The 27,902-nt window shown below is 44.0% G+C and overlaps 1 protein-coding gene across 4 annotated transcripts; it reads right to left on the bottom strand.

Annotated features, from left to right (window-relative positions):
- Positions 1–821: 821 nt before the first annotated feature.
- On the bottom strand, positions 822–25,993 carry NADK (NAD kinase). 4 transcript variants are annotated; one of them, XM_064172045.1, is made up of 12 exons: positions 25,811–25,993; positions 20,150–20,363; positions 15,350–15,433; positions 9,809–9,938; positions 9,224–9,332; positions 8,844–8,929; positions 8,458–8,560; positions 7,320–7,471; positions 6,717–6,816; positions 5,969–6,126; positions 5,292–5,374; positions 822–4,340 (listed from the first exon to the last, which is right to left on the bottom strand). In XM_064172045.1, exons 2-12 carry the CDS (start codon positions 20,320–20,322, stop codon positions 4,193–4,195), a joined length of 1,326 nt encoding a protein of 441 aa, XP_064028115.1. In that variant the 5' UTR covers positions 20,323–20,363; positions 25,811–25,993; the 3' UTR covers positions 822–4,192. The 4 variants fall into 4 exon arrangements, with proteins under 4 accessions (XP_064028115.1, XP_064028116.1, XP_064028117.1 ...); XM_064172046.1 differs by lacking the exon at positions 25,811–25,993 and adding an exon at positions 25,719–25,781; XM_064172048.1 differs by having other exon boundaries at positions 4,191–4,340; positions 5,969–6,002.
- Between the last annotated feature and the right edge of the window lie 1,909 nt (positions 25,994–27,902).

Raw genomic sequence — 27,902 nt, 5'->3', positions numbered from 1 at the left:
GTGTACTGTTCTGCTTTGGAGAATTAACCTTCCCATTTTCACAGGGAAATGGTTTAGCTTCTGACCAAGAGCTTCCTAAGTTTCTGTGGAAATCTGCTCCTTCTTCACGAGGTCCTGAAGTTAATGCTTGCATAGGCAAGAGCTACGAGACTGAAGCTGTGGAAGCTTCCTGATACACAAAAGCCTGTGTAAGCCACAGACACTGTCTTTGATAGACTACTCTGAACTGAAGCACTTCATTTCTTGCCCAGCCACTCCAATCCTGGGTGTAGACAATCATTAAACCAACTGCTTCAGACACCCAATTTCACATTAGTAAAGCAGGATGACTAATCCAGCCAACTCCAAAGATAACTTTGGATAAACCCAAGGTTACTGATCACATTTTTTATTGGTGTTGGCCGAAAGGGGAGGAAACAAGTGAGAACACATCCCATTGCCAAACAAATGGCACCTGCTGCTCTACAGGGCATTGGGAACTCCCCCCTGGCAAAAGGATTGAGCAAGCTTTATTCAGAACAAGTAAAAGGAGATTTCAAGTTAAGGTAGTTTGTGCAAATTCTGTCTGTAGCTCCTGCTACATTTCCCCTTCTTTGATCTATCTTCTTTCCCCTGCTATACAGAGAAACTCTCAAACCCAGCATGGAGAGAGGCTGCTCTTTGGTCATAAAGAGAAGGAGAGAAGGGGCATCTAAAGCACATTTTCAGTGCTGAGGTTACTAGGTATCCCAATGATCCAGATGATTGCCTTTGTCCATTTCCTCTTCTTGGGCCTTCCACAAAGTAGCTAATGCAGGCCAATGAGTTGTACAGAAGATTGGTTTCAACTCACACAGCAAATCCAGCTTTATTTTTGGGGGGAGAAGACTGGTATCAGACATAGGCATTCCAAAATGTGTATTTCTAGGAAGCAGATGCTGCTGCCCCACCAGACAGTGCCCCAAAGCCCACTCTTGCCTTCGGAGCAGGAGGCTCTGCCTCCCTGCTGTTCAGAGTCTCGACGGTCAAAGCGCTGCTTTCCAAATCCAACTTTACAAAAAGATTTTATTGAAAGGATTGAAAAATATTTGTTTTCAACAATATTTTAAAACAGGTTTTCAAAGCATTAACAATATGCAACAGGATTTGTTTGTCTTCCTCTTTAAAAAGTCAGTACACTGCTTCGTTCCGTACCACATCAAAGTTGTTAAGAACTTCGACTCTCTGCTGGAGAATAACTTCCTTGAAAAACCCAAATTGATTTCCAAGCTTCCATTGTAGACTGGGAAGGATTTGTAGGTACAGTGATGTTTGCAAACCCTTGGATTAGAAGCTCTGCTCTTCATCAGCAAAACCCAATTTTACCAGTCCAAACAATTGACTTGGAGTAAGATCCAACAGCAAAATGATCTTTTATTGCCAACATAACCAAGCCTGCTTTGAATAGAAGTTACCCACACTTTAAGCAGCTAAAGATGCAAAACTGGAGTGCTGTTTAAACCTCAGCAGCCCGTTTGTGAGTTGCTGGTTTGCACATTAAAGGCCTTGAAAAGAGACTTTGTACAGCTTGTGATGTACTAGCACAGTTTGGGCTGTGTTTCGATAGGAAGCAGCTGGTACAACTCTACTCAAGGCAGCTCTCTGGGGAAGAAGCCAAAGGCCTGAAGTCTTGGTGTGACTTTTTCCTGTAGTCAGTGACTGCAGCTCCCTACTTGGCTGATCAGGGATCCCAGTAAGATTGTTATCAAGCAGGAATAGTTGTACAAGCAAAACTGCAGCAGCCTCCAAGCCAGTAATGCAATTGCAGCACATGATAAAGAGAACTCCTGATCTAGATCTAATCTAGAGAAAGTAGTTAGGTGTGTTTTGATTACAGATTTCATGAACTCTGCACTCTGGAAATTAGAAATTCAGCAATTCAGTCAATAAAAGCTTTACTATTATAAAAAGCATAAATAAAAAGTGCTGAATATAGTTTTTATCTTTAAAAAAATACTAGATAAGGCTCATTAATCATTTCACCTCCCCTCTGCAAAACGATTCCCACTTCCTAGTGTGCCTCACCTGTTCTGCTCTCCTTCCCCACAAGACATTTCTCTAGCCCTACTACACCCTGTTCCTTTCCTCAATTATTGCATGTTTTAAATAAAAGAGTTTCAAAGCAAAAAAAAACCCCAAACAACCCCAAAAGTGACATTCCTACAGTTCAAAAAGTAAACAGTTATTAAATAACTGAATACTCCACCAAGGAAACCCGTAAGCAGCTTCAAAACAGTGATAAAACAATTACTGCAGCTTCAAGCAAAAGATAAATCCCAAAAGCTACCTGGTTATTCTCCAAGATATCCCAAAATTTCAGCTATTTCCACCAAATCAAAGCAATATTCTACTTTACAGAATGTACAAACCCAGAATTCATTTATAACAACACGTTTTGTCGTCGCGATTTGTATCGCCGGCCGAGAGTTTGCTTCTCTCCTACGGAAAAGTGCTCCCAGCTGGATTTAATACAATTAGACAGGACTAGGGCAGCATCCAAAAATGGAAGAGACATGACTGAAACTATCAGAGGACACAGCAGGTTAGGCAAAGTTTGGAAATTCACACATTTCCCATTCCCACTTTGGACCACATAAACAACGTTAAGACATTCACGAAGAGTTCACCATCGCTTCTCTCTCCGCTTCCAAGGAAATCCCAACCCTTCAGCAGGAAATTAATCCCTCCACAGTTTTATGCCATAGGTTTAAATTTAAACAGGTAATGTCCACTCCTTTAATGGCCAACACAGCAAGACTTTGCAAATGCTAAAGTTTGGATAGTATGAGCATGAGACTGCACCACAAAGAACATAAATGTAAACATCATCCTTGGGTTTGATATTTTTTTCAGTTTAAGTACAGTACAAACCCTTCTTTTTTTAACCTCCCCAACTAGTTTGGGTTGTTGTTTTTTTCTGTTGGGTTTTGTTTTTCTTTCATAAAAGCACACAGAATAAAATATGTACATAGAGAAGTTAGAAACAGTTGAAAGCATCTTAAAAAAAAAAGAAGTAAATACAAGACTTAGAATATCTTGAGTGTGCTGAAGGCACCGATGCTACTCTACTGGGAATGTGTCCTCGCCTCTATCAGCCTGCACTGCAGTATCCCTTTCTTCTATTACTCAGCACCAAGAGCTGGAAGGGATCAGGGGAAGCTGAGGGCATTCAGAGCCTAGCACAGGATCTGCCTCTCTCTAAGGCAATACTGGAACTAGACAGTATAGTAGGAACTGAAGACAAAATTCTTCTTGAATACTTGGGGAACTGTGGCCTTTTATTTTTTCACTCTCTAAGGCTACCAATTAACCCAGAGGATCAAACAGCAATAATAAAACAACCTACCACACTGCTGATCCCCACCAACAATTGGAGAGCTGTAAACCAGCTCAGCTGCAAAAATGGCAAACCAAGTCCAGCCTAAAGCTCATCCACAGGGTCTGTGGATGCTGGCACAGTGACGACAGCCAAGGGTCAACCACTGTTGAAAGGGGCAGAAGATAGAGAAATATGTATATATAAAAAATATATATACACTCTTCCCCCCCACTAGTTCAATCTATTTAAAAAAGAAACATTCTTCAGGGGTGTTTCTTCACAGTGTGTCACATTTGCAAGTAAAAGGAAGGAGGAAGCATTTTAAGAGCTGTCTTGATTGAGAGTTGCTCTGGGTAAGACATTTAGGCTAACAAAAGAGGAGCTTTGGGGTTTTCAAGCCAAAAATTCCTAGAGCCTTTATGTGTGTATGGAATTACTTACAATTCCTTAAATGGAATTACAAATATACCAAATCAAACAGAAGATTTGAATGCCTTTTTACTACTGCCACTCTGCTGTTAGGTATCTACATTCAGCCTACCAAGTCATTGGTAGGTTAGAGGTTACAATCAAATCTCCAAATGCTCTTGTCAGTACCAATCACAAATAATCCAGATTGCTCATGTGAAGGAAATCCACTTTGGATTGTAACAATCAGAGCCTAATTTCTTCCATTCCTACTCTTGGTGGACAGGAAGTAGTACAACTTCTCCCAGCCCTCAGCAGATCAGCCAGAACCGCTACAGGTGTCTGAGACGGTGACCACACTCGTCAGCCAAGAACTTCTAGATATCCAAGAATATAGAAGGGATACTGCCACATTCCATTCCCATGAGTCTTGTTAGATGTAGACACTCAAAATTCTTCCTCTTCAACAGCAAAATTGTTCTGCTTCTTGCGAACATTCCAGTGTAAACACTCAGCCAAGCTCTCAAACCAGTCGCTCACAGGATCTCGGAAACAGATCGAAGGAAGGGGATAGCAAGAGGTAGTGATGCTAATACTGCAACAACACAGGAACACCCCAGTCAGACAATGAACAGCAGTTTAAACATCATCAAATCACCTGCAATTCACTAGCTGTGCTTAGGCAAGGTGGGGAAGCAAGCAAGTTTAATCAAGCAATAGCCAAGCCTGCAGGCTCATCTCCACAGAGTGAATACAGGGCTTAAAATGGTAAGAGATGAACTGTGGGCAGCATTCTTTGGCACAGGGAGAACACTGAACCCATACCCCCACATCCTGCAGTCTTCTGCTGGTTTTCACATCAACACCATGAGGACAAAGCAAAATGCAAGCCACCACCTTGACTCTGAAGTTTCAAACCTGAGCTATAAGCAACAGTACTGTGAAGTCTGGCATCTAACAAAGGGCTGAATCTCACATCTGAACCCTCACTGACCTGACCTACCCTCCAGGACAGGAAACACACACAGCTCGAGACAGAGTGCCATGCTAGCTATGCATTTGTCTTCCTGCAATTTGTATGAACCAAGGCAAAGCAGAAGTCCTCCTGAACAGCCACTCAGACATCACAGCTGCCTTAACCCACCTTCACTCAGGATAAGCCATGACATTTTGTCCACAAAGCCTGAGACAACTAAGCACATTGCTCAAGGCATTGGCACTGAGTTCACACAGTTCAAACCATCTGGCATTATTCAGAGTGCTGCTTACACCCTCTCAAGCTACTGAGACTTATCTTTAAGCTAAAGGTACAGGATTTTCTCATGACATGTTCCTCATCCTTGCTGGCAGGCTTTTGCCTTACCCCCTCACTTGCTTCCATGGGAAGATCTAAAAGCCTCACGTTAGAAATGACAATACTTTGTGCTAAAAGAGGTGTTAAGAGTTTATAAAGTTTGTTCATTCACTGCCAGCAACCCTTTTGATGGTTGTTAGAGAGAGAAGTGCATCAATTAGTGTTTTCTATACAACCCAAAGAAGGCCTGACCTGTCTCCATGGCATATTTCCTGCCTCTTCCTTCCATCAAAGGAAACCCAGGCTGTATTCCTGGCATCTGGGGAGAGCATAATCTGAAAAAGAGAAAAGAATTGAACTTTAAGTCCCCAAACCAGTTTTCAAGAGCCAAGAACAAAGCACCTCCTCCATTCTCCCTCTCTGCAACCAGAGTTGCACTGAAATTCATGATCTGTCCATAACCCTGCAGTAGCACACCACACAAGTTTCAACCCCTCCTTCCATGTTTGGTTTCATAGAATCCATCAGGGTTGGAAGGGACCACAAGGATCAGGCAGTTCCAAAGCCCCTGCCATGGGCAGGGACATCTTACCCTAGAACAGGCTGGCCAGAGCCCCATCCAGCCTGGCCTTAAACATCTCCAGGGATAGGGCCTCAACCACCTCCCCCTGGGCAACCCATTCCAGGCTCTCACCACTCTCACGCTGAACAACTTCCTCCCCACGTCCAGCCTGAACCTACCCATCCCCAGCTTCACTTCACTCCCCCTAGTCCTGTCACTCCCTGATATCCTGAAACATTTATGTACATGTCTTTTTCTAGATGCAGTAAACCCCCTCTTTGGAAGGACAGAAAGATTTTTCCAGTCATTATCTGGTTATTACAGAAGGTTTTAACTAAGAAAGAGAAATAACAGAGGAGAAGCTAACCTTGAGTTCCACTCCAGCAGGAACAACAATGGGTCTGAAAGACAACGAGTGAGGGCAGATCGGGGTGATCATTATTGCAGGAACATTGGGATGAATCATAGAAGCTCCTGCTGCAGCTGCATATGCAGTGCTCCCAGTTGGTGTGGAGACAATGACTCCTGTGAAAGGAGCAGAAATTTCACTGGCATGAGCACCACAATCTGGAAGGCAACTAAGAAATGGCACTGTTGTGAAAACGAGGCACAGGCTGTATCACCTTGTATTGCACAGCAGAACTGCAGAAACTCCTCTCACCCTGGCACAGCACATTTGTCCCCTGGCTTCAGTCAGTTGCATAAACTTTTAGATCTCAGCTTACACAACTTTGTAAGAGCAATACTCTCTAATAGTTTTTAAAGGTAAGAGCCTTAAAGATTAACTTCTCTATTTCATCTGAAGCCTTCAGCAAGTTCCAGGTATCCAATTTTTTTTCTGAGTTATTTCTTGCCCTTAGCTCTAACATTTCATACCCAAAGGAACTGCCACACTTGCCTTCACAAGCCCTCAAAGCTTACAAAACCTTAATGCTTCACTGTGGAACATGTTAGTTACCAATAAACAAACACATCTGTCTCTGCACACTGATGTGTTTTGTCACTGGAGTGAACCAGAGCTTGAGATTTTGTTTCCATGTCAGAAAACCCTCTAGCAAAACAGCAACAACCTACATGTAAACTGGTAAGCAAGTGAAGTCAAGAAATGGACTCACCATCGCCTTGCACTGTGGTTATCAGGTGTCCATCTAGAAAGACATCGACATTGGAAAGGTAAGAGGAAGGGCCACGATCCACTACAACTTCATTCAGGACCTGCCATGACATGAAACATTACAGCAGTCTGCTGTGGCTGATATGGCAATGGAGTAAGTGACAAGCCAAAACCTGCCTTCCACATCTTTGAAACATCCTTGCTGATGTTTGCTGCCAAATTAAACCCTTTACACTTCTGCCTTATCAAATGCCAGCTTGGTAAGTTTTCAGCTGTTAAGTATTATCCCCAGAAGCTGGTTGCTAAGGATGTGAAAGAGTTTTCTGTTCACTTATCAAAAACCCAAAACCTTTGAGATATACCAGTTTAGAACTACTACTTTGTTTGACAAATGGAAGGAAAATGTTGCCACAGGGGAGCATGATATTGGCAGTTATGACTGCAGAAGGTAATGAGAGAGTCACCTTAGTGCACATACTTTAAATGGAGCAATGTGGATCCGACCCACACCACTGTAGGTAAACTAAATGAAAAGGGGAAAGTGACAATACAACAAGCACAAAGCCATTTACAAACAGCTCTTTTGTTTATTTTGTCCTCTGACCTGATACTGCATAATCTGCTTGCCCACTTCTTTCTCTAGACTTGTAGACACCACTCCGTTTTCTTCGATACCGTTCTGCACTGTCATCTTCTCCCTGTGCTCTTTTACCACTTTGACTTTCAGCCTGCTTCGTAGAACCAGGGCTGCATTGCCTAGAAGGGGAACAGAGGAGAAAGCACACCAAATGATATGCTGGTAGAGCAACTAACCCCCTGTGATGATTAGCAGACTGTACAAAATGCCATTCATCTACTGCCACTGCTCTCAACGTGCACAAATTCATTCAGAGGGTGACTGCCTACGTGTGGTTAAAGCCCCAAGCTCATTTTAGCAGTAATGAGCAAAGTGAAAGTCCAATTTGAACCCAGTTCTTCCTCCCTTTCCTCACAGTGTAAAAAAGGAAATGTAAGTTTCATATGGACATGCCTGGGATGGGAACAGGCTGCTAGGCTCATGCGAGCCTCACTGAGACAAAAGCTGAGCTTAAAGAGGATTGGGAACACCCACTGGAAACACCCATTGAAAGAACATTCTAGCAACAAGGTATTCGATCTATCTTTTCAGGAATCTGCTTTGGATCATAGAATCAAGCAGGTTGGAAGAGACCTCCAAGCTCAGCCAGCCCAACCTAGCACCCAGCCCTAGCCAGTCAACCAGACCACGGCACTAAGTGCCTCAGCCAGGCTTTTCTTGAACACCTCCAGGGATGGTGCCTCCACCACCTCCCCGGGCAGCCCATTCCAATGGCAAATCATATTGAAGAAAACTTCTTCCCTTAAATACCTTATTTGCCTGACTTGTCTGTATTTGAGCACTGCACTACCATAGCTACCAGAGCCATGCTCCATTTGTGCTTTTAGCTGTCATTTAACATGAGACCTGCATCATCTTTCACTTCTTTACTCCACACCAGACAAAGTTCTTTCTTAGCCATTTTCCCTTAGAGAGCAGCACAGAAAGCAGCACTGAATGGGTCAATGCAAGGCAATTACTTTGGTTAGTTTAAGCACAAGTTTCTGGTGTGTCAATCTTATGGGACCACCTCCAATCAGTTGGTTAAGAAAACTGATTTCTCTTGGAGAAAGCTACAGCAAATGTAACAAAAAAGAAACACCACACCTTGTCCCCTTAAATTTACCTTCTATAACCTGAGTGACTTGGGACTGAAAATTCTCAAAATTAAATGGAGTAAGAAATCCAAGGGATCCCAGATGAAAAGCCATAACTGGAGGTACACTACCCTATCAATAAAGAAAAGAATTTAAAAGCTACTGAATAAAAGCAATTCACACTTCAACTAATTGCCCATAAATACTTTTGACTATTGATGCAACTGTGCATAACGAAAACAAGACATTACATACAGTACTGTCAGAAGGTAAAACAGGCTTTGATTGAAAAAAAAGAAGGAATGAACAGCAAAGGATAAATGCTGTCCTCAAGAAAAAAAACAAACCCAACCCAACAACCTTCAAACACTTCAACAAGAAAAGGTTTTTAAGTCTATTTCCCGCAAAGACCAACCTGGAAAAGTGAAGAAGCATAAAGTAAGGTCCCATCTCCTCCCAGGCATATGATAAAGTCTATCTGATTGGAGATATCATCATAATCTAGAAGAACATTGAAGTTTTTAATTAAGCTTTACCAGCAGTTTCTATTTCATAGAATCAGTCAGGGTTGGAAGGGAGCACAAGGATCATCTAGTTCCAACCCCCTTGCCATGGGCAGGGACACCCTACCCTAGATTTGCTAAGATTAAATCAAGTGCAGCAAGCCAACATTCACTCACCAGTATAAAAACACAACCAAGATGTGCCAACAGCTGTTTGCTAAAAGACATTAATTGACCAACAACTAAGGAAACATCCAGACAAAGCAAGTTTCCTTTCAAGAATTCCTCATACCTTCTCTGAAGGTGCAAAACTTCTTCTTCACTGGTCCAAAGTTATCATCATTAGCTATAGCAGGGTCTTCCAACACTTTTTTTTCTACATACACTATCATATTGTTCTCCTTAAGAGAGGGAAGAGAAGTTTGTTAACATTTGACTTCCCTCACCATCTGGATTAAAAACAGAGTGTTTTAGAGAAGTGGTCTGGATCTGTTGGCTGTGAGCTTTACTGTTAATGCATGGCCCAATTCTAGTGAGAGCTCTGCAGCATGCAAAGTAATAAATCACCTCATAAATCACACAGGTTACATGATGCAGCACCACTGCTGTTTGCTCAAGGCTTAAAGCATTCTATACCCCACGTCCTGTAACTCAGAACTGCAAACAGAATGAAGGAATGTTTTGGTTTTGTTCTTTTTTTCCAAGCTCTTTAAAGTACTTCAGTATTGATCTGAAGCTCTGAAACGAGTTTTACTACTTCCAGCAGCAACAGGGTAAAGCAACGTTTGTGTATCCAATCCTGCACACTCCACACACAGCAGAGCCAGCAGAAGAAAAGTGTTTGGATGTGAAATTTCTCCTTGTGGGAAGAGATTACCTCAGTAAGATACACACAAAGCTCTTTGAAAGGCTGCAGCAGGCTGGCATCACGAATCTTTTTAATCACCAGGACGCTCTTGGGAGGTTTGTTCCATGTCAACCGCTGGCTTGCCGGATCCTGAATGTGCCTAGAGAGCAGGGAGAAAAAGACCTTCTGCTTTGCCAACATTCTGATTAAGAATACATCCTTGCATCTGGCCCTACAAGAACAGAAAGTAGGTTTCACAGAATCACAGAATTAACCAGGTTGGAAAAGACCTTCAAGATTATCGAGTCCAACCTATCACCTACCACCTTCTAATTAACTAAACCATGGCACTAAGTGCCTCATCCAAGTCTCCTTTTCAACACCTCCAGGGATGGTGACTCCACCACCTCCCCGGGCAGCCCATCCCAATGTCAATCACTCTTGCTGTGAAGAGCTTCGTCCTAACATCCAGCCTGAACCTGCCCTGGCACAACTTGAGGCTGTGTCCTCTTGTTCTGTCACTGGGTGCCTGGGAGCAGAGCCCAACCCCACCTGGCTACAACCTCCCTTCAGGTAGCTGTAGACAGCAGTGAGGTCTGCCCTGAGCCTCCTCTTCTCCGGGCTGAACAGCCCCATCTCCCTCAGCCTCTCCTTGTAGGGCTTGTGTCTGAACCACAGAATCAGAAACTGAATGTTTCTCCTTGTTTGGATTGTAATGGTGCTTTTTCCCCCCATGAACCAACCAATGCTTTACCGTATGGAGACAGTAACACAGTATTAAGGTCCCCATCCTTGTGACTGCTGCCATGCTACCAACACCTGCACACGTGGGATTGAACAGAAACACTGCAAAAGCTCTGGGATCAAGTTCTCACACTGACATCTCCCCAGATGCTTCCAGCCATAATGCTATGCTCTGTCCTGTTTCAGTGCTCTCGCCTCTTACACTGACTCCAAACAAGGAGAAACATTCAGTTAGAGAATCAGGAAAAACTACAGCACAAATCTTTCCCTGGCCCACACTGGAAGTCAAACAGCTCAAGCCAAGGTCAATTTAAACAAGAGTGTAATAGTTCCAACCCAAATATTCTTTTGTTTCTTTCCAGCAACCTTTCCTTCGGCATCTTTTCACTACAGAGCTCTCTCAGTACAGTTTGAAGCAGGTAGATGCAGACATGAATTTTGCCTTTTTTTCCCCACTAATCCTAACCAGCACTATCTCAAGAGAAGGGCCAAATAATTAAGATTTGGATGGTTACCTGGACTAACACCTTAAGAAGCCTGAACAACTACAAGGGTAACTTTAGTGCAGTCTCTAACAGTCTCATCTACACGTTAAGCTTTATTTTAGTGTTGGTCCCAAAACTAAGCTCTTCTGCTTTTAGCACAACTACTACTTGGAAGCAAAAACAATAAACAAAAATCAACTTTCAGAAGTACTTTACAGCCACACTGTGCTATTGTCAGGACAGAATTCTGAGGCTGGAGAACTCCAGCATATATAGAGAGAATCTATAGAAGGAATAAATACAGGCTGCAGCTTGCAAAAGGGGTCAGTAACAGAACACTTGTGTTGATAAAGAGTATCATAGAATCAGTCAGGGTTGGAAGGGACCACAAGGAGCAGCCAGTTCCAACCTCCCTGCCATGCCCAGGGACACCCTACCCTAGAGCAGGCTGCACACAGCCTCAGCCAGCCTGGCCTCAAACACCTCCAGCCATGGGGCCTCAACCACCTCCCTGGGCAACCCATTCCAGCCTCTCACCACTCTCCTGCTCAACAACTTCCTCCTCACCTCCAGGCTAAATCTCCCCACCTCCAGCTTTGCTCCATTCCCCTCAGCCCTGTCACTCCCTGACAGCCTAAGAAGTCCCTCCCCAGCTTTTTTGTAGGACCCCTTCAGATACCAAAAGGCCACAATAAGGTCACCTCAGAGCCTCCTCTTCTCCACCTGTATTTCCCTCCTTCATTTCTATCTGCTTCTAAGCCACATAATTGCACAGTTGCACTCCATGCCTAATGCCACGATCCCATCCTTTTCCATATGGGGCAGATACAATCCATGAAGCAAAGCAGATTAGCAGAAATGCTGGGCAAGCCAAATTCACAAAGAGATTTGGATTCAGCACTTTGAGAGTTCAAATAAATGAGATGCTGCTGGAGGTAGACTGATCTGCTCATTTTCCTTCTCAAAACGCCCATATTCTACACGTAAACACAGCAGCAATTGATGAAGTGATCTGATACCAATAACCTTTACTCCCAAATCTGACATTTGGAAGGTTTCCTCTGGCTTGACTAGCCAACCAACAGCTATACTGAAAACAGAGTCAAATAAAAACAGAGTGAAAGAAAACAAGCCAGGAAGAGCTGCGTTAATGTGTTTATTGCTGCCAAGCAGCTGCAAAGGAACTGAATCTGAAGTTGTCTGTGCTATTTCCAAGACAAATGGTGACTAAGGAAGTGTTTTCTGTACTCAAAGTTCATCTCAAAAAATAATTCAAGCCTCAGAACAGTCAAAAGGCAGAAAACACACACAGAGAAACCACCCCCAAAAGCATTTCAAGATGCCCAGGCTGTCTTCCAAAGCTGCCAGACTGCACTTCACAAACTTCATAAAGGCAAAACTAAACCAGACTTCACCCAACTGAAAGATGAGTTTGCTTCTGCTGTACTCACCAAGTCCAGGTACTCCTACTACATGAAAGATTATTCATAACACGCTTTAAGATCTTCATGTTTCCTTCCAGAAGTCAGGCAAAAGTAACAGCTCCAAAATGAAAAAAGGGCTGTGGCATTTATCATCTCTTAATAACTGCTACCTCAAAAGAAAACATTCTCCTCTGATTTTTTTTTTCCCCCCAAAGTATTTCAGTTAGAATCAATACAAAGTTCTGAGGCTGTGCAAAGAATAAAAGAACACAAAAAGGTTTATTACCAATCTTCAGAGGCAAAGCTTCATGAGAAAAATCCCACTTCAGGGGTTTAAAAACAGGTGTTTGATCTCTCCCCAGTATCACAGGCACCTGATTCTTTGATCACTGAAGAGTCATTCAACTCATCTGCTTGCCTTACACAAGTCTTCATAAAGCAGGTTTTTCAGTGCTAGCCCTTCAAGAGGCACCAAGACCTTCACTAACTATCTTAGAGGAGGAAAAAAAAGCAATTTGCCTGTTTAAAAACCACTCTCCAGTGGAGAGAGTTTAACAACATTGCTGACTGCAGAGAAGAAAAATCAAGGCAAGAAAGTCTGGCTTGTTTGTAGAAGCCATAATAAATGCCTCTTGCATAGTAAGAGCACTACTTGACAATTCAGTAAGACCAGTACCTTACTACTTGGTCTTCAAATTGCCATTTCCTTCAGTTCCCTTTTCTGCCCAGCTGCTCTGAGCACTGCACAGGGAGCCGTGGCCCTGGCAAGCAGCTTGTGCTTCGTACCGCCTGCAGTCTCTGCACTCGACTGATCTTGACACCATGGTTATATCATACTCTGCTGGCCCAGCCCTTGGGGAGGAGCATGCCCATCAGTCAGGTGGGTAAGCACACAAGGCAAGCTGGGTTTCACATCAACTACAAGACTCCAAGCCATCAACTCCAGAGGAGAAAGAATGAGGAAGCTGAGTTACTGTATCCTGCAAGAGTTTCGCTACGCTTTCATAGGAGAAGAAAGGGCACCACCAACCTGTTCTGAAGATCATCACCGCTACTGAGATGAAGATTTAGGCTAATAAATATTTAGACACTCTATTTTTAAGCTGAAAGAATAATGAAACAAACAAAAATAGGGACCAGGAACTCAGTTAATCCACAGAACTCTGACATTCCTTACTTGACCAAGTCAAGAGTCATTTAAGTATGTAATAGAGGGTGTAAAAAAGCAGTATTTTTATATCCCCAAGCCTACAAAATTAACATGTTTCTATGCCTAAGCACTTTCACTCAACCTATCAGTAGAGCCATGATATTCACACACTGCAAATGCCAGAGATCAGAGAGAGAAACCCAAACTACCAACCCAGCAGAAGACTCCCCTCAGATTCCACAGTGCACAGAACAAATTTCCTTGTGTTGTCCACCAAATAGTTTGCTCCTCTATCATTCCTCCACACTGCTCTTTATGTATTTCAGTGAGGGAACAGAATTGGTAGCAACAGCTGCTGCACATCGTAATTAGATTGCTACAAGGGTGCTTAACACAGGGCAAGTTTACTGTCAGTTATGCTGGAAAGGGCTTAGAGCTGCCATTGCTGCCATCAAATTGCAGACTGCAGAGGATGTAGAACATGTCTAAACCAAACTTTTTACTACAGTTCACATGTCCTGCTCTGTATTTTATGGGAAATGGTTAATTTTACTATTTTTTTCCCCCAGATATACTGAGCTGTGGAAAAAAACCTGCTAATAGGTAGTAAATGGAGAGCCTAAGAACATCACATGAATTAGTAATGGAAAACCAGTAAAATTAATTTCCTTTATCTCTGTTACCTTGCAGGAAATATTCCAACTGGCAACCTCACCATCAATCCATACAGAGAAACACTGATTAGGTTCTAGCATCCCTTGGCAGAATAAAACCCAACAGCATTCAAACCCACATTGTACTTCCCAACATGCAGGTCAAGCCAATCACAGAAAGGTTTAGGTTAGAAGAGACCTCAAAGCTCAGCCAGTTCCAGCCTCCTGCCATAGACAGGGACATCTCCCACTAGAAAAGGCCACTCAAGGCTTCATCCAACCTGGCCTTGAACACCTGCAGGGAGGTTGTGGAGCACAGAATGTGATTCTTCAATCGACTGAATTCTTCAATCACATTCAGTGCTTCTGTGCTCCACAACCTCCCTGGGCAACCTGTGCCAGTGTCTCATCACCCCCACTGCAAAGAATTTCTTTCTAACATCCAGTTTCAATATCTCCTCTTCAAGTTTAAACCCATTCCTCCTCATCCTGTCATTACAAGACCTTGTCTTGTAACAGTCCCTCCCCAGCCCTCCTGTAGCCCGCTTCAGATACTGCAAGGCCACTCCAAGGTGTCCTCCAAGCCTTCTCTTCTCCAGGCTGCAAAGCCCCCATCTGTCTCAAGCTGTCCTCATAGCAGAGCTGCTGCAGCCCTCTGAGCATCCTGGTAGCCTCCTCTAGACTCACTCCAACAGTTCCATGTCCTTCTTGTGTTGAGGGCTCCAGAGCTGTACACAATACTTCAGGTGGGGTCTCAGGAGTGCAGAGTAAAGCCAATGCCCATCTAGTGGCGTTTGACTCAAGAACACAGCTCAGCAGTGCTGCTGCTGTCCACTCTTCCCTAGAAGCGACCTTACATGGTGGGAGAAAAATGGCAAGCCAGTTTGGGCAGTGCAAACCCTGAGCTGGCAATCCAGCAGCATGAAAATGCTGGAAGGGACCCCAAGGATCATCTCGCCCAACATCTCTAAGTCTCAGGTAAGACACAAAGGATTCTAATTAGAGGTTGAACAGGGCAAAAGCAAACTCACAATTCTAATTGGAGGGTGAACAAGGGAAAAGCAAATCCTTTCCTTGCCCACAGAATGAGCACCACACCACTGATTTGTACTTACATAATCGTTTTAGGATTCTGCAGCATGCAGGCCTTTGGTCCAAATGTGGTCACTGGGCATGGTCCATGCAAGGAGCGTGTTCTCCTAAAGAGAGAGAGAGAAGGGAAATAGGATCAGTAAGTCAGAGCAACAAGCTGACAAACTGGGCCTGAGCAGCTCACCAAAACCAACTCTCTGAAAAGGCTGCACTAAGCAATACAGGGCAAAGTACAGACCTTAAGCCTGTGGTTGTGGGTGATCAGCCAAGGTAATTTTACACCTATTAGCTCTCACATTTCACCTAAAACTTAGCTCCTGTACCTGCTCCTTTAAAATGATTTAATCACAGTTTACCCCTTCACACACTGAATAATCCATTTCTAAACGTTAGTAGCAGCCAGACAGTCTTCCTGTATTCACTCCATCCTTGCTTTGCACAAGGCAAGCATCACAGCCTCCAAAATATGGCCAAATTTTCCCCCTCAAGCTGCTTCTGTGAATTCAGATCCTGCCTGCAAAGATTCTATTTAGTCTCAACTCCACTGGACACCAAAATACAGAGCAGTAGATGTGTCCTTCACAGAGACCAAAAAAAACAGTGCAGATAAATCCCAGATCATAAAATCAATCCATTTTCAAGGCCTCCCTACTGTGAAGAGGAAAATTCCTCTGCTTAAGAAACAAAGCACAGATCATTCCTGTTGGAGAATGAGCTGTGGAATTCTTACTTATTAAAACTCTTTCTCAAGCTGGGATAGGAAGGGCATTTAAAGAACTAGAGGGCACATTTTTTGACTCCTCAGTGTGTTGTGATCTTAAGTAATTGTCAATAGAAGAGCATAAATAAGCATTTAATGCTTGCAAGTGCTCAGCCTGGTACTAGAGCAGCTGACTGAACGTTTCAGCTTTTAGAATCAGGCAGGGTTGGAAGGGAGCACAAGGAGCAGCCAGTTCCAACCTCCCTGCCATGCCCAGGGACACCCTACCCTAGAGCAGGCTGCACACAGCCTCAGCCAGCCTGGCCTCAAACACCTCCAGCCATGGGGCCTCAACCACCTCCCTGGGCAACCCATTCCAGCCTCTCGCCACTCTCCTGCTCAACAACTTCCTCCTCACCTCCAGCCTCACTCTCCCCACCTCCACCTTTGCTCCATTCCCCTCAGCCCTGTCACTCCCTGACAGCCTAAAAAGTCCCTCCCCAGCTTTTTTGTAGCCCCCTTCAGATCCTGGAAGGCCACAAGAAGGTCACCTCAGAGCCTCCTCTTCTCCATACTGAACATTCCCTACTCTTTCAGTCTGTCCTCACATCAGAGCTGCTGCAGCCCTCTGAGCATCCTCTTGGCCCTTCTCCAGACATGCTCCAGCATCTCCACACCCCTCTTGTACTAGGGGCTCCAGAACTGGATGAACTCTTTTGGAGCAAGTGATTTAATAACACTGAGAAGTGATCAAATGAGACATGTGGCAGCACTCAACAGAAACTCAAAGAAACCTCTGTGGTGACACCAGCTGAGAGGAAAGAGCAGCAGGGATCAGTTTGTGTTGTGCAATTCAGAAGTCTCACAACCTTCACTTAAGAAGTGTGCCTAATTAAAAACCCTAACACAAGCCCAGGGGCTTTGGTTTACATAGTATAAGCACTTTCTCCTCCAGAGTATTTTGGCTTGCATTAATTTCTGTTGACAGTGAGCAAGAGAACTAAACAAACAATAAAATAAGCCCAAGAGTATTGTCTTCAGGCCACGTTCTCTGCAAAACGAACCCCAGTGACTGTTAGTTGTGTGTCAGTAGTGTGTGTAGTGCCTTATTCTGCATCAGTTCCTAAGTGACAGCAGCTTCACTGCTGCAGACAATAACCACAACATTCTTCTGCATTCCCTGAAATCCTGCATCTTGCCTAAGAGCCCCCAGGTTTAGAAGAGGCCATGCAGAATGATTAAATACACATAAAAGAGCTTAATGAGAGCTCTTCGTCTCAATAAGGGTCAGTAATGGATACAAAGTAGGTTTCCAGTGGAAGTCTTGACAAGGATTTACAGTGAAATCTCCAACATTATGGCAACACCTTCAGATTTTTTTTGCCATGGTCCAGGCACAGTAATTCTGTCCAATCACCTAAATGCTTTTTGTGATATTTAAATCTTTGCACTTGATACATGAATAACAGAACACAAACTCTTCAGTTCTAGGGTATATGGAGATATCTAGCTGCAATATCAGGCCTTAGCTGTCAATAAGCAGAAGGAAAATGCTGTTTTTCCCCATCTCATAAGAGCTAATATGATCCTTGCCTTCAAATAAACAGCTCTGAAATGTCTTTTATCCTCAAACTTAAACCCCACCCAGAACACAGGATTACTTCTAGCTCTAGGATAAGATTAATCTGGAGCAAGTCAGAACTCTTCTGCCTTTCTCCCCTCCTACCTCCTTCAGCAAATCTCTAAATGGGAGTAAAACTTACTCAAGCCATGTCACTGCTGAAACATTGTGTAAGTGCTATTAGAATGATTCCATTAAAAAGCAGGGGGAAATAGGCCTTTCCTGTGCTTAATTCAATTAACACAGGAACTGGTAACTAACCTATTGCCTGGCAGTCACAGACCATCACTGCACTGCCTTCCATTGTATATATTAGGCAGTAGCTCTGACCAGCCTCATGACTCACTCTGGTACTAAAAAAACCCCTCAGAAATCTAATAAAAATCAAAGCCAGATGACAGGTCAAGAAGACATAATTCAGGAATTACAGCAACATCTCTTTTTTTGTTCTGTTCCATGGCTAATAAAACATGTCTGTGGGAGAGAGATTCCAATTCCCATAATGAAAATGAGGATTGGATTTCCTACATCCAGGGATATTTGTTTTTCAAATTGTTTATCTTCCATTTATAGGCTCAGGCATGACTAATCCAGTCAGATAAGGTCATTACTAAGTGCTTTGTAATGTTCACCTTATTTATATTAAAACAGAGAAATGAGCAAGGATTTGACACAATTGGAGATTAAAGTCTGTGCTAATATGTCTAAAGGAATAGTAAGTTTCTATCTCCTTATGACAATTACACTTCAAATTGAGGGAGTTACACAACATCCTGGCAGCATCAGCTCCTGCTCCACTCAAGCTTCTCCCGGGTAACTCTTTTCACCTTCTTTCCACAGCACTCCCAGTAAATGGCTAAACTCTGATCCTAGGAGAGGCATTCAGTATCGACATCTGACCTTCATGGCATTCCAAGTTGTCTCTGCAAGCTCTAACCAATCATTGCTATACGTTTTGGTGGAGATGTGCCTTGGTTTCAAGGCACAATTCAGTCAACAGAAGGCAGAAACTCTGAGTGAAGAGTAAGTTAAAGGTGTAGTAAGGCTGTCTTTGCTAGGAACGAGCAGCAGTGTACTGGAAATTACACAGCTTTGAGAACCAAAGTTTGTCAGCTCAAAGCAGGGAGGTGAACACTTCACTCTGGGTACCACACACCATGCCTGAGACCTCTGACTCTGCAAAATGCTAAATTGAAGACAGGCAGTGAAAGAATGCAGAGCATCCTAATGAAATACTCCTGATCAACAACAGCCCCAACTCAAAACCACAGCAGGGAGTGGGGACTACAAAGATCACTTCTAGCTTAAAGAGATAGTTATTTAAATAGTAGCTATTTAACTACAAGATAATGACACACAAAGATGCAGACAACGTGGTCCAAATTCAGGTTGGCTTAAGTTTATATTCCTAAAGGTTTAAGTGGGAAACAGAAAAACCATCATGTTTTAGAACACTTTTAAGTTATTAAAGTCTTACATATTGACTACAACACAGTGGAGGAGCTGGAGCAGTGCAGAACACAGCACTTTGCCAACACTTTCCAAAGCATGAAAGCACACAGACCTTCTGAACCAAGAGTGCAAAGCAAGTATTTTCCTAACCTTTTAGCCTTCTCAGATCCAGGCTTTCACTCCTCCTCCTCCCTTCAGCAAGCTTCCCCTTGTGATCTTCAGCCTCACCCATCTACGCTCTTGCCCTGCAAGAGCTTTCCTCCCAGCAAAGCAGTGACTCTGGATGAGAATTTCAGCTGTTGAGAAACTCCTCCATGGTTCTGTCTGTGCTTTTCCAGAGCCAGAGGCAGGCAGAGTTCTGCTGTCCTTCCCACAAGATCAAGACACACTGCTGCCACAGTGTGCTATTCAATATTTACGAGTCCAAAGAGCACAAAAACCAGAAGCCCTTTCCAAGCTGTCCACATGACAAGAACCTTGCAACCAGATCAGAAATTTGGTTCCAAGGAAATGTGGGCGTTTCTCACTGCTGTGAAACAATCTGCACGCACAAACTTTGTGCTGTTTCACCTTACCAAACAACCTCAACATTCACCCAGGCTTTGAATACACTACAGCTCCAGCAGCCTTCACAACCAGTCAGAACCCATCTACGTGAACATCTCTTTGGAGGTACCCACCTACATCACGGTTCCCTCACCATCTCCCTCTTTATTTGTTACCACAAACCACTAGTTTTAATTCAGTTCATTATCACAGAATGTTAGGGGTTGGAAGTGACCTCTGGACACTGAGTCCAACCCCTGCTGCCAGAGCAGGATCACTTTGACTAGGTTACAGGAATGCATCCAGATGGGTTTGGAATCTCTCCAGAGAAGGAGACTCCACAACCTCTCCGGGCAGCCTGTTCCAGTGCTCCTATGGCAGCTTCAAGAGCATGGTTATGCATTTAAAAAAGGAGCAAAGTGAAAATCTAGGTAACTCACTTTTTAAAATGCTCTTTTCATTGTTCTTAAAGCCAGCAGCAAGAGGAAAAGCCAAGAGCCATACCGGAATTCTTTGGTGCTTCCTAGGGCTGGTGAAGCAGACAAACTTCGTGACTTCGCTCGTCCCCGGCTAGTGTTGCTCCACTCCTCATCATCATGGCAGGTTGAGCAATGATAAGCAGAGTCTGAGCTCCCATCAGCCTTACTGGCACACAGTTTTTCTCTATTCATCTCCATACTGGAAGTGAAGGAACCTCAGTGAGAGAGAAATCCAATTCCTGTGGAAAAACGCCAGGAGAAAGGGGAGAGGGAAGAGAGAGAAGGGAGAATCTCAGAATTAGCAAAGCTAACTGACAATTAACCACTGAGCTTACACACTTTGATCAAAAGGGTTTGGGCAGCTAAGAAGTTCTTCAGGGTCATCAGAAAACACAGAAAGGGAAAATGCCCAGAATTAAAACATGTATGCCCCCACATTCAGGAGAGGCTCAACACAAAGTTGTTTCAAGACCAGCACACACTCATGTCTCCAGTTATACACTGGATGAAATAAATTCATTTTAAGATACTGAAGAAAACTAAAAGCTTTCAACATTTGCCAAAGAATAAAGACTCAGGAAAAACTATGAAGCCTTCTATTAAATGCTGCACATATTGAACAAATAAAACTAAAATACTCTATTACCTACCGAAAAAAACCCAACCACACAACTGCCCAAGTAAGGAAAAAAATAATGCAGTAAATAATAACCACAACAATTAAGTCTTCTATTAAATGCTGTGCATATTGAACAAATAGAACTAAAATACTCTATTACCTAAAAAAAAAAACCACCACACAACTCTCTAAGTAAGGAAAAAATGCAGTAAATAATAGTAACAACAATTAAGTCTTCTATTAAATGCTGTACATATTGAACAAATAAAACTCTATTACCTAAAAAAAACCCCAACCACACAACTAAGGAAAAAATAATGTAGTTAATAATAATAATAATAACAACAGCAACTATTAAGTCTATTAAATGCTGCACATATTGAAAATACAAAACTAAAATATCCTATTACCTAAAAAAAAACCCAACCACAGCTGTCTAAGGAAAAAATAATATAGTTAATAATAATAATAATAATAACAACTACTATTAAGTCTTCTATTAAATGCTGCACATATTGAAAATACAAAACTAAAATACTCTATTACCTAAAAAAAAACTCCAACTACACAACCAAGGAAAAAATAATGTAGTTAATAATAACAATAACAGCAACTATTAAGTCTATTAAATGCTGCACATATTGAACAAATAAAACTAAAATACTCTATTACCTACAAAAAAAAACCCACAACCACACAACTGTCCAAGTAAGGAAAAAATAATGCAGCAAATAATAATGGTAATAACTGTTATTATTATTATTATATTAATAACAACAACTACTATTAAGTCTTCTATTAAATGCTGCATATATTGAATGAATAAAACTGAAACACTCTATTGCAAGGATGATCAGAGATCAGAGGGCTGGAGCACCTCTCCTATGGGGACAGACTGAAAGAGTGGAGGCTGTTCAGTCTGGAGAAGAGAAGGCTCTGAAGTGACCTTATTGTGGCCTTGCTCTATCTGAAGGGGGCCTACAAAAAAAGCTGGGGAGGGCTCTGAGGTGACCTTCTTGTGTCTTTCCAGTATCTGAAGGGGGCCTACAAAAAAGCTACAAAACCCCCACACAACTGTCCAAATAACAGTAACAACTACTACTACAAAGTCTTCTATTAAATGCTGCATATATTGAAAGAATAAAACTAAAATACTCTATTACAGGGGAAAAAACCCAAACAATTATCCAAGTAAGGAAAAAATAAGGCAGTTTAAAAAAAATAATAATAATAAACCTTCAGTTCTTCATAAAAATCAGATTCATTCCAAGCTGAGCAGAGACAAAAACAAGTTGAAGGACGATACCAAAGTTCTTAAATCATTTGTGACACACTGGGGAGATGGTCCAAAACAAACAAGAGAAATAAGGACAAATGTGAAGTATTTCACTTCCATGAATGATCAGCACAGCTAAAAGATAAACAGCTGGCTAGAAGTAAAAACCACACCAAGCCAGCCCCCAAGCAGCAACTAAGCATCCTTCCCCAAAACCTCTACAAATCCCATATCTAAGCTCTCATTTGAACCTCGTAAAAGAAGTCTCATCAGAATGCAAACAGAAAGCAACTTGGAGTGTATGAATAAACTACATGCAAACAGTACCTAAGACAACACAGCCTGCAGGAGCAGTGCACACCCCCACCCCAAGCCAGCGGATTCCAGCACAGAGGGAAAAGTTGGCTCCCTGAAAACGTGCATTTGTTTTTGACAGGAGTTTCATCGCTTCATCCACCCACAATATCCCATAGAGAATGCACCATAACCTTACTGTAACCAGGAAAATACTCACAGAACAGTGATATTTGGCTCTGAAGTACACAGAGGGCAACAATCTCCAGTGCTTATTTTTCCACAGCATCCTAACTTTTAGCTCACAAAAGCATCAATAAAACAAAGTGGTAATTTTAGACCGTGCGTGGCTTAAGTTACTAACTTAAAACCACCACCTCATCAAACTAGAAAATACTTCTGCTCCTCCTGTAGATTAGACTTATCTTAAGAGAACACCACAGAGAGGCTCAATTACTGACAGCCATTAATAATTTATGAGATCCTACAGTTGTAAAGGTATCAATGTTCAGTTGTTGGTTACTTATTGCTTAGGGCCACCTGTGACCAGAACTTGGGAAATTGCCATTCCAACACAACTGCCTGGTTTTTTTTCTGGTTACAACTAAAATTAGAGAAAAGCAACTCCATTCTTAAACAACTTAAAGGTCAATGCAAATTTAATGTCAGTTAGGTGATTTATGCACACAACTACTCCAATTGTGTGAGCACCTATGTAAAACTGACTGTAAAACCTGACTCGAAACTACTTTTAATAGAGTTTCATTTGGGTAATTGTTATCACAGCCTCGTCAAGCTTCCAGAATGTACCTCTGGCTGGTTGAGCCAGCCAAAGAAAACATACCATAGAGAGGTAAGTTACAGAAATGACTTAAATATGACATATTCAGTGTGTCTGAGTGAAAAAGGTCTTGCAGCATCTCAAGAATAATAAAGGCAGGGAAAAAAAAACCAGACTGGAAGTGGTGGAAAAGGAAAAGCAGCCCCCAGCAAGTGCTGCAATTGTGTTTTATTATCAAATGTAGAAGCCAGGCATTTCCAGAAGAAACCCTGTGCTCATAGAGTTACCCTAGGAAATGATACAAAAGGGTTGCTTTTATCTATATCCTGAGTTAGCTCTCACTATGAGCTGCTGCTAAACTAGTTCAGAAGTACTGAATGAAAATCAGCAGTGAGCAGCCTCTCATCTCCCCTTACTCACCACCCCCAACAGCATATCTCTCAGAGACATTCATGTACCTACACACACACTGTGCATCCTCTTGCAAAAAATCAGAGCTAAAAGTCATTGTTTCATTAAAATCTGCTTTGTAAAAATGGGCACAGACCAAAATCTGGCAGGCCTGGGCAGTGCACAGTGCATCATTTTCAGCTGCTCCCCCACTGCATAGGTTAGCAATTCCTCGCTGCATTTTAATCAAACACTGACAGCGTGAGCTGAGCTCAGGGAAATAGAAACTGCAGCTGCTGAAGTGTGTGGAAATGCAGCTGATGGAGTGGTTTTCTCAGTAACTCAACAGTTAATACATACACATCCTATTTTATAGCATCATCCCCAGCTCAGAGCTGCAGACAGCAATAATTTATATAGCAGGCCATAGGTAAGGCGTGTTTCCAATGACTTTGTTTGAAGTTCCTTCACCTGACAGGTGCTGCCAGTAAAGAAAATCAGATTAGTACAAAACTGGAAGCAAGACAGTGTCCAGACCTGCTAAATACAGCCTAAGAACTTTATATTCCTTCCATGTAATGCCTTCCAATTCAGGATGTTTTAACTACAGCTTACACTACATACTGTTTAATTAACATTCCCTCACAAGACCTTTATTAAATAAGCAGACTTGACACAAGGACAAAACTATCACTGAGTAGCTTCCAGGATTAGATCCAAAAACCTGAAGCACATGGCAACAGACTAATGAGGAGGCTGCTCTGCCCACAACTGAACACATTGATTCATCTTCATATGCAGTCAGCTTTTTCCTGTAGTTTCCCATCTTCAGCTTCATCATCATTATAAACAAACACTTCTGTGAAGCAGAGCTTCCCTGGGGTTTCATCAAACCAGTTTTACATAGGATACAACACTACAATGTCCCCAAAGCATCCCTACACTGTTCAACCTCATGCTCAGGAATTGTTAAGGAACCACACTCCAAGTCAACTGTAAGCCCCAGTTACAAAGGGAGCCTGAAACAATTCCACTGAGCTTTCCCAGATGCATACTCCAAGGAGGGGTTATGTGTGCTCACATCTCAAGAGCCATCTTCTCCCCTGTGACCACAGCAAACAGCAGTCAGAGAAATATGATCTGATAAAAGCAGCTACACATGAGCTGCAAAGCAAATAATTCCATTTGGTAATGAGCATGTTTGGGAGCTGTTATTTGGTAACAAACATCCTGCTTTAAATCATCCCAATTAGGGGATTATTGCAGACTCCATCCTGACCAAACACATTCCTCTAACACAGTAATGCCACTGATTTCTCAGGAAGTGCATCAACCATTCAAAACTTGGTTTGTACCTTATTATCAGCCTTGCATGAGGGTAAAAAACACCAACAACGCACTCAAAAAAGGTACCACTTGCTCCTGTGCTACAGACCACAGTTTGCTTCATCAGTTCTACGAAGAAGTGCTTCTATCATACTTTGCTGAAAGCAAAGCACTTGGATAGAGACTGCACGCATAAGACTCCATCCCTAAGGCACTAAAATTCCTACCACCCAAAATAAAAGGAGGAACCGCAAAAGGCAGACAAAACTTCTTTCTGGTTTAGTTTATTAGCTCACATTTCAGTGTTCCTGCAGAAAAAGAAACCCAAGTAACGTTCCGCGACGAAATGTAGCAGGCGAGATTTAGTAGCAGGCTTTCTGATCCCATACCCAAGTGCTATTTCTCCTAAAAAGCAGGCAGTATGACTATCACGTGTTAAATACCCAGGAAAAACAAGTCTCTGTGTTAACCCTTTCGTTTCGGACACGCCGACACACTCACCGCTACCAAGGGGCAGGCACTAACAGCCTAACACCCCACCCGCAACCCTTCCAACTGATGCTGTCCCGCTCGTTCCGCTCGCACACGCTGGCTGCGCCGGGAGACCGCGGGCCAGACGAAGCACTTCCACTTGTCATCCCCTCGGGAAACTCTCCCCGCTCAGGGCTCCGCACGTTACCGCTGCACAGCGGCTGCACTCCCGGTGAGGAGCTCCCCCGGCTCTGCCAGGGTTACCTGGAAGCTCGGGAAGGGACCCGCTGTCTTCCCAGCGCCACGAACGAGCGCCTCAGGGCCGGCCCGGCCCGCCGGACCCGCCACAGGGGATACCGGCGCCACGGGTACTGCTTTGGGCTGCCGGCCCCGCCACCGCGCAGCCCCCCGCAGTGACACACACCGGGGACACGCACCGAGCTCCCCGCTGCCAGAGGCCGCTCGGCCCGTCCGACCTCCTCCGGGGTCCCTCCTCAGCGCAACCGCTCTCCCAGCGTCCGCGACTCACCGCTCCCCAGGCTGCTCTCCGTCCCGGCAGAGCCTCCCGCTCCTACCCCCCTTCAGAGGCCGGCGCGTCGCTCCCGACAGTGGCTGTGGCGGTGCTGGCGGCGGCCGCGGCGGCTCCCGGGCAGTGAGCGGGGCCGGCAGACCCTGCGCGCCTCCATCGTCCTCTGCCCGCCTCCCCGGGAGCGGCGCTGCCGGCGGCGCAGCGCGCGTGCGCCGGCCCCGCCCCCAGCGCTGGGCCCCGCCCCTGCGCTGCCCGGCGGGGCGGGGCCGTGCGCACGCGCACACGGCGCGGACGGGGGCACGACCCCCGCACATGCGCCGCGGGGCTGGCAGTCGCCGTGGCAGCTGCGGGCTGCCCGGGGCCGGTACCCGTCGCTTTGCTGCCTCGGTGCTGCGGAGTAGAGAAGTACTGCCACCAGCAGAAGGCTGCAAAAGATGTAGCAAGGTCCGGACGTTAAGGCAGAGGAGCAGCCCTTCGCTCCTTCCCACACAGTCCATCGTTCTGCATACGGAACTCGCGGAGGTTCCATGTAAACATAAGGGGAAAGAATGCTTCGCTGCGAGGGTGGCAGAGCACTGGAGAAGGCTGCCCAGAGAGGCTGTGGAGTCTCTGGAAGCGTTCAAAATGCACCTGGTCATGATCCTGAGAGACTCTGGGGGAACTTTCACCTACACTATGCTGGGATTCTGTGCTAAGAGCATCGCTCAGGTGATGGCCCAAGTGGGGAGGAGGAGCAGTGACAACCTCCTCAGACTAATTCAACCAAGGCAAGCGTGACATTGCTGTGGTTTTGGGCTGGTCATTGCACAATGACTTCTGTGATCACCTCTCCAGTGGCTGACTAGTACCAGACTGCAGCTTTGGAACTTTGTCCAGTGGAAGAAGTGCAGAGTCCCAAGCTGAAGTTTCCTGAGTGCTCTTCTCAACCCACTTGGGCAATGTGCTGCTCTGCTCTTCAGCAAAATACAAAAAGCAAGAGAAAAAAAAATGAGCCTCTGGGCTGGTTTTGAATAAGTAGTTCTAAGAATACTGCTCCTAGAAGACTGGCACTTGAACTCTCAGCACTTGCTTGGGTTCAGTGTTGCTCTGGACAGTAATGTCACAAGGTGACATTAAAAACATCAAAACCTGCCTGGATGTGTTCCTGTGTGATCTGCTATAGGAGATCCTCCTCTGGCAGCAGGGTTGGACTGGATGAGCTTTGGAGGTCCCTTCCAGCCCCTGACACTCTATGATTCTATGCCTTCAAAACAAACCCATGCTGACTCTGAACTAAATCATTTACTAAATCATTTGGCCTCACCCCCGATGTCTGTCTGTCTATTGGAAAGCAAACACAGCCCTACAGACATCAAAGCAACCCTTGAACCTTGCCCTTCACTGTGCTTTTTCGGTGCAGTGCTGGTGTGGGGATTGCTTTGGTTACACCTCTGAGTGCAGTGACTTGCTGGGCTGCCATGCATGCAGAGCAGGTAGGGTATGGAGCTCCCCTGTTTCCCTGGCTGAGCACAGGGTGAGTCACACAGCCATGATGTTCCCGTGGAGCTCATGCACTGCCTGTAAGTTCCAGCACACTCTAGAAGGTGCCAGATGTGCAACACTGGTACTCTCACCTGTAACATGTCATCTAAGCACAGGCAGGTTTGTACATTCCATTGGCTTCCTCCACTTTTCTGCCACACCTTTTAATCCCTTTGCTCTAGCTGCAGTTGTTTGCTCACACTTCACTCACCTCCCCTGGAGTAACAGTCATGAACTTTTACCTTAATGCTTTTTACATCATTGGTTGAATGCTCTGATACAGAATTCCTGCCACTTTACTGTGTTAGGATCACATTTCATCTCAACTACAAACAAAAGCTCCTGAAATGCAGGGAACCACTTTCCAGTCTGTCATGGGTCAGAAACCAACTTTTGAGCATGGGTGGAAACGAAGCAAAAAGTCATTTAGTCTCTGTGTGCATCCTGCCCTGAAACCATCAGGAATTTCATCACAAGCTACAATAGAGGTAGGATAAGGCCCCTGTATAGATGCCAACAAGAAAAGAATCCTCTAGAGTCACCAAAACCAGCAAGGTTTTCTAACTTCTAA

This window comes from Pogoniulus pusillus, chromosome 36, assembly GCF_015220805.1.
Source record: "Pogoniulus pusillus isolate bPogPus1 chromosome 36, bPogPus1.pri, whole genome shotgun sequence".
NCBI classification, from domain to species: Eukaryota; Metazoa; Chordata; class Aves; order Piciformes; family Lybiidae; genus Pogoniulus; species Pogoniulus pusillus.
The sequence above is the reverse complement of the archived record's forward strand: the minus strand, read 5'-3'. Positions and strand labels throughout refer to the sequence as shown.

Excerpts from the sequence above, each read along its gene's own strand:
- NADK (XM_064172045.1), bottom strand. The coding sequence starts at position 20,322 with ATGGAGATGAATAGAGAAAAACTGTGTGCCAGTAAGGCTGATGGGAGC. Across the intron at positions 8,561-8,843 it reads ATGCTTCTTCACTTTTCCAG|GGTAGTGTACCTCCAGTTAT; the intron begins GTTGGTCTTTGC and ends CTTTATTGATAG. Across the intron at positions 6,817-7,319 it reads AGCAGATTATGCAGTATCAG|GTCCTGAATGAAGTTGTAGT; the intron begins GTCAGAGGACAA and ends ATGTCATGGCAG.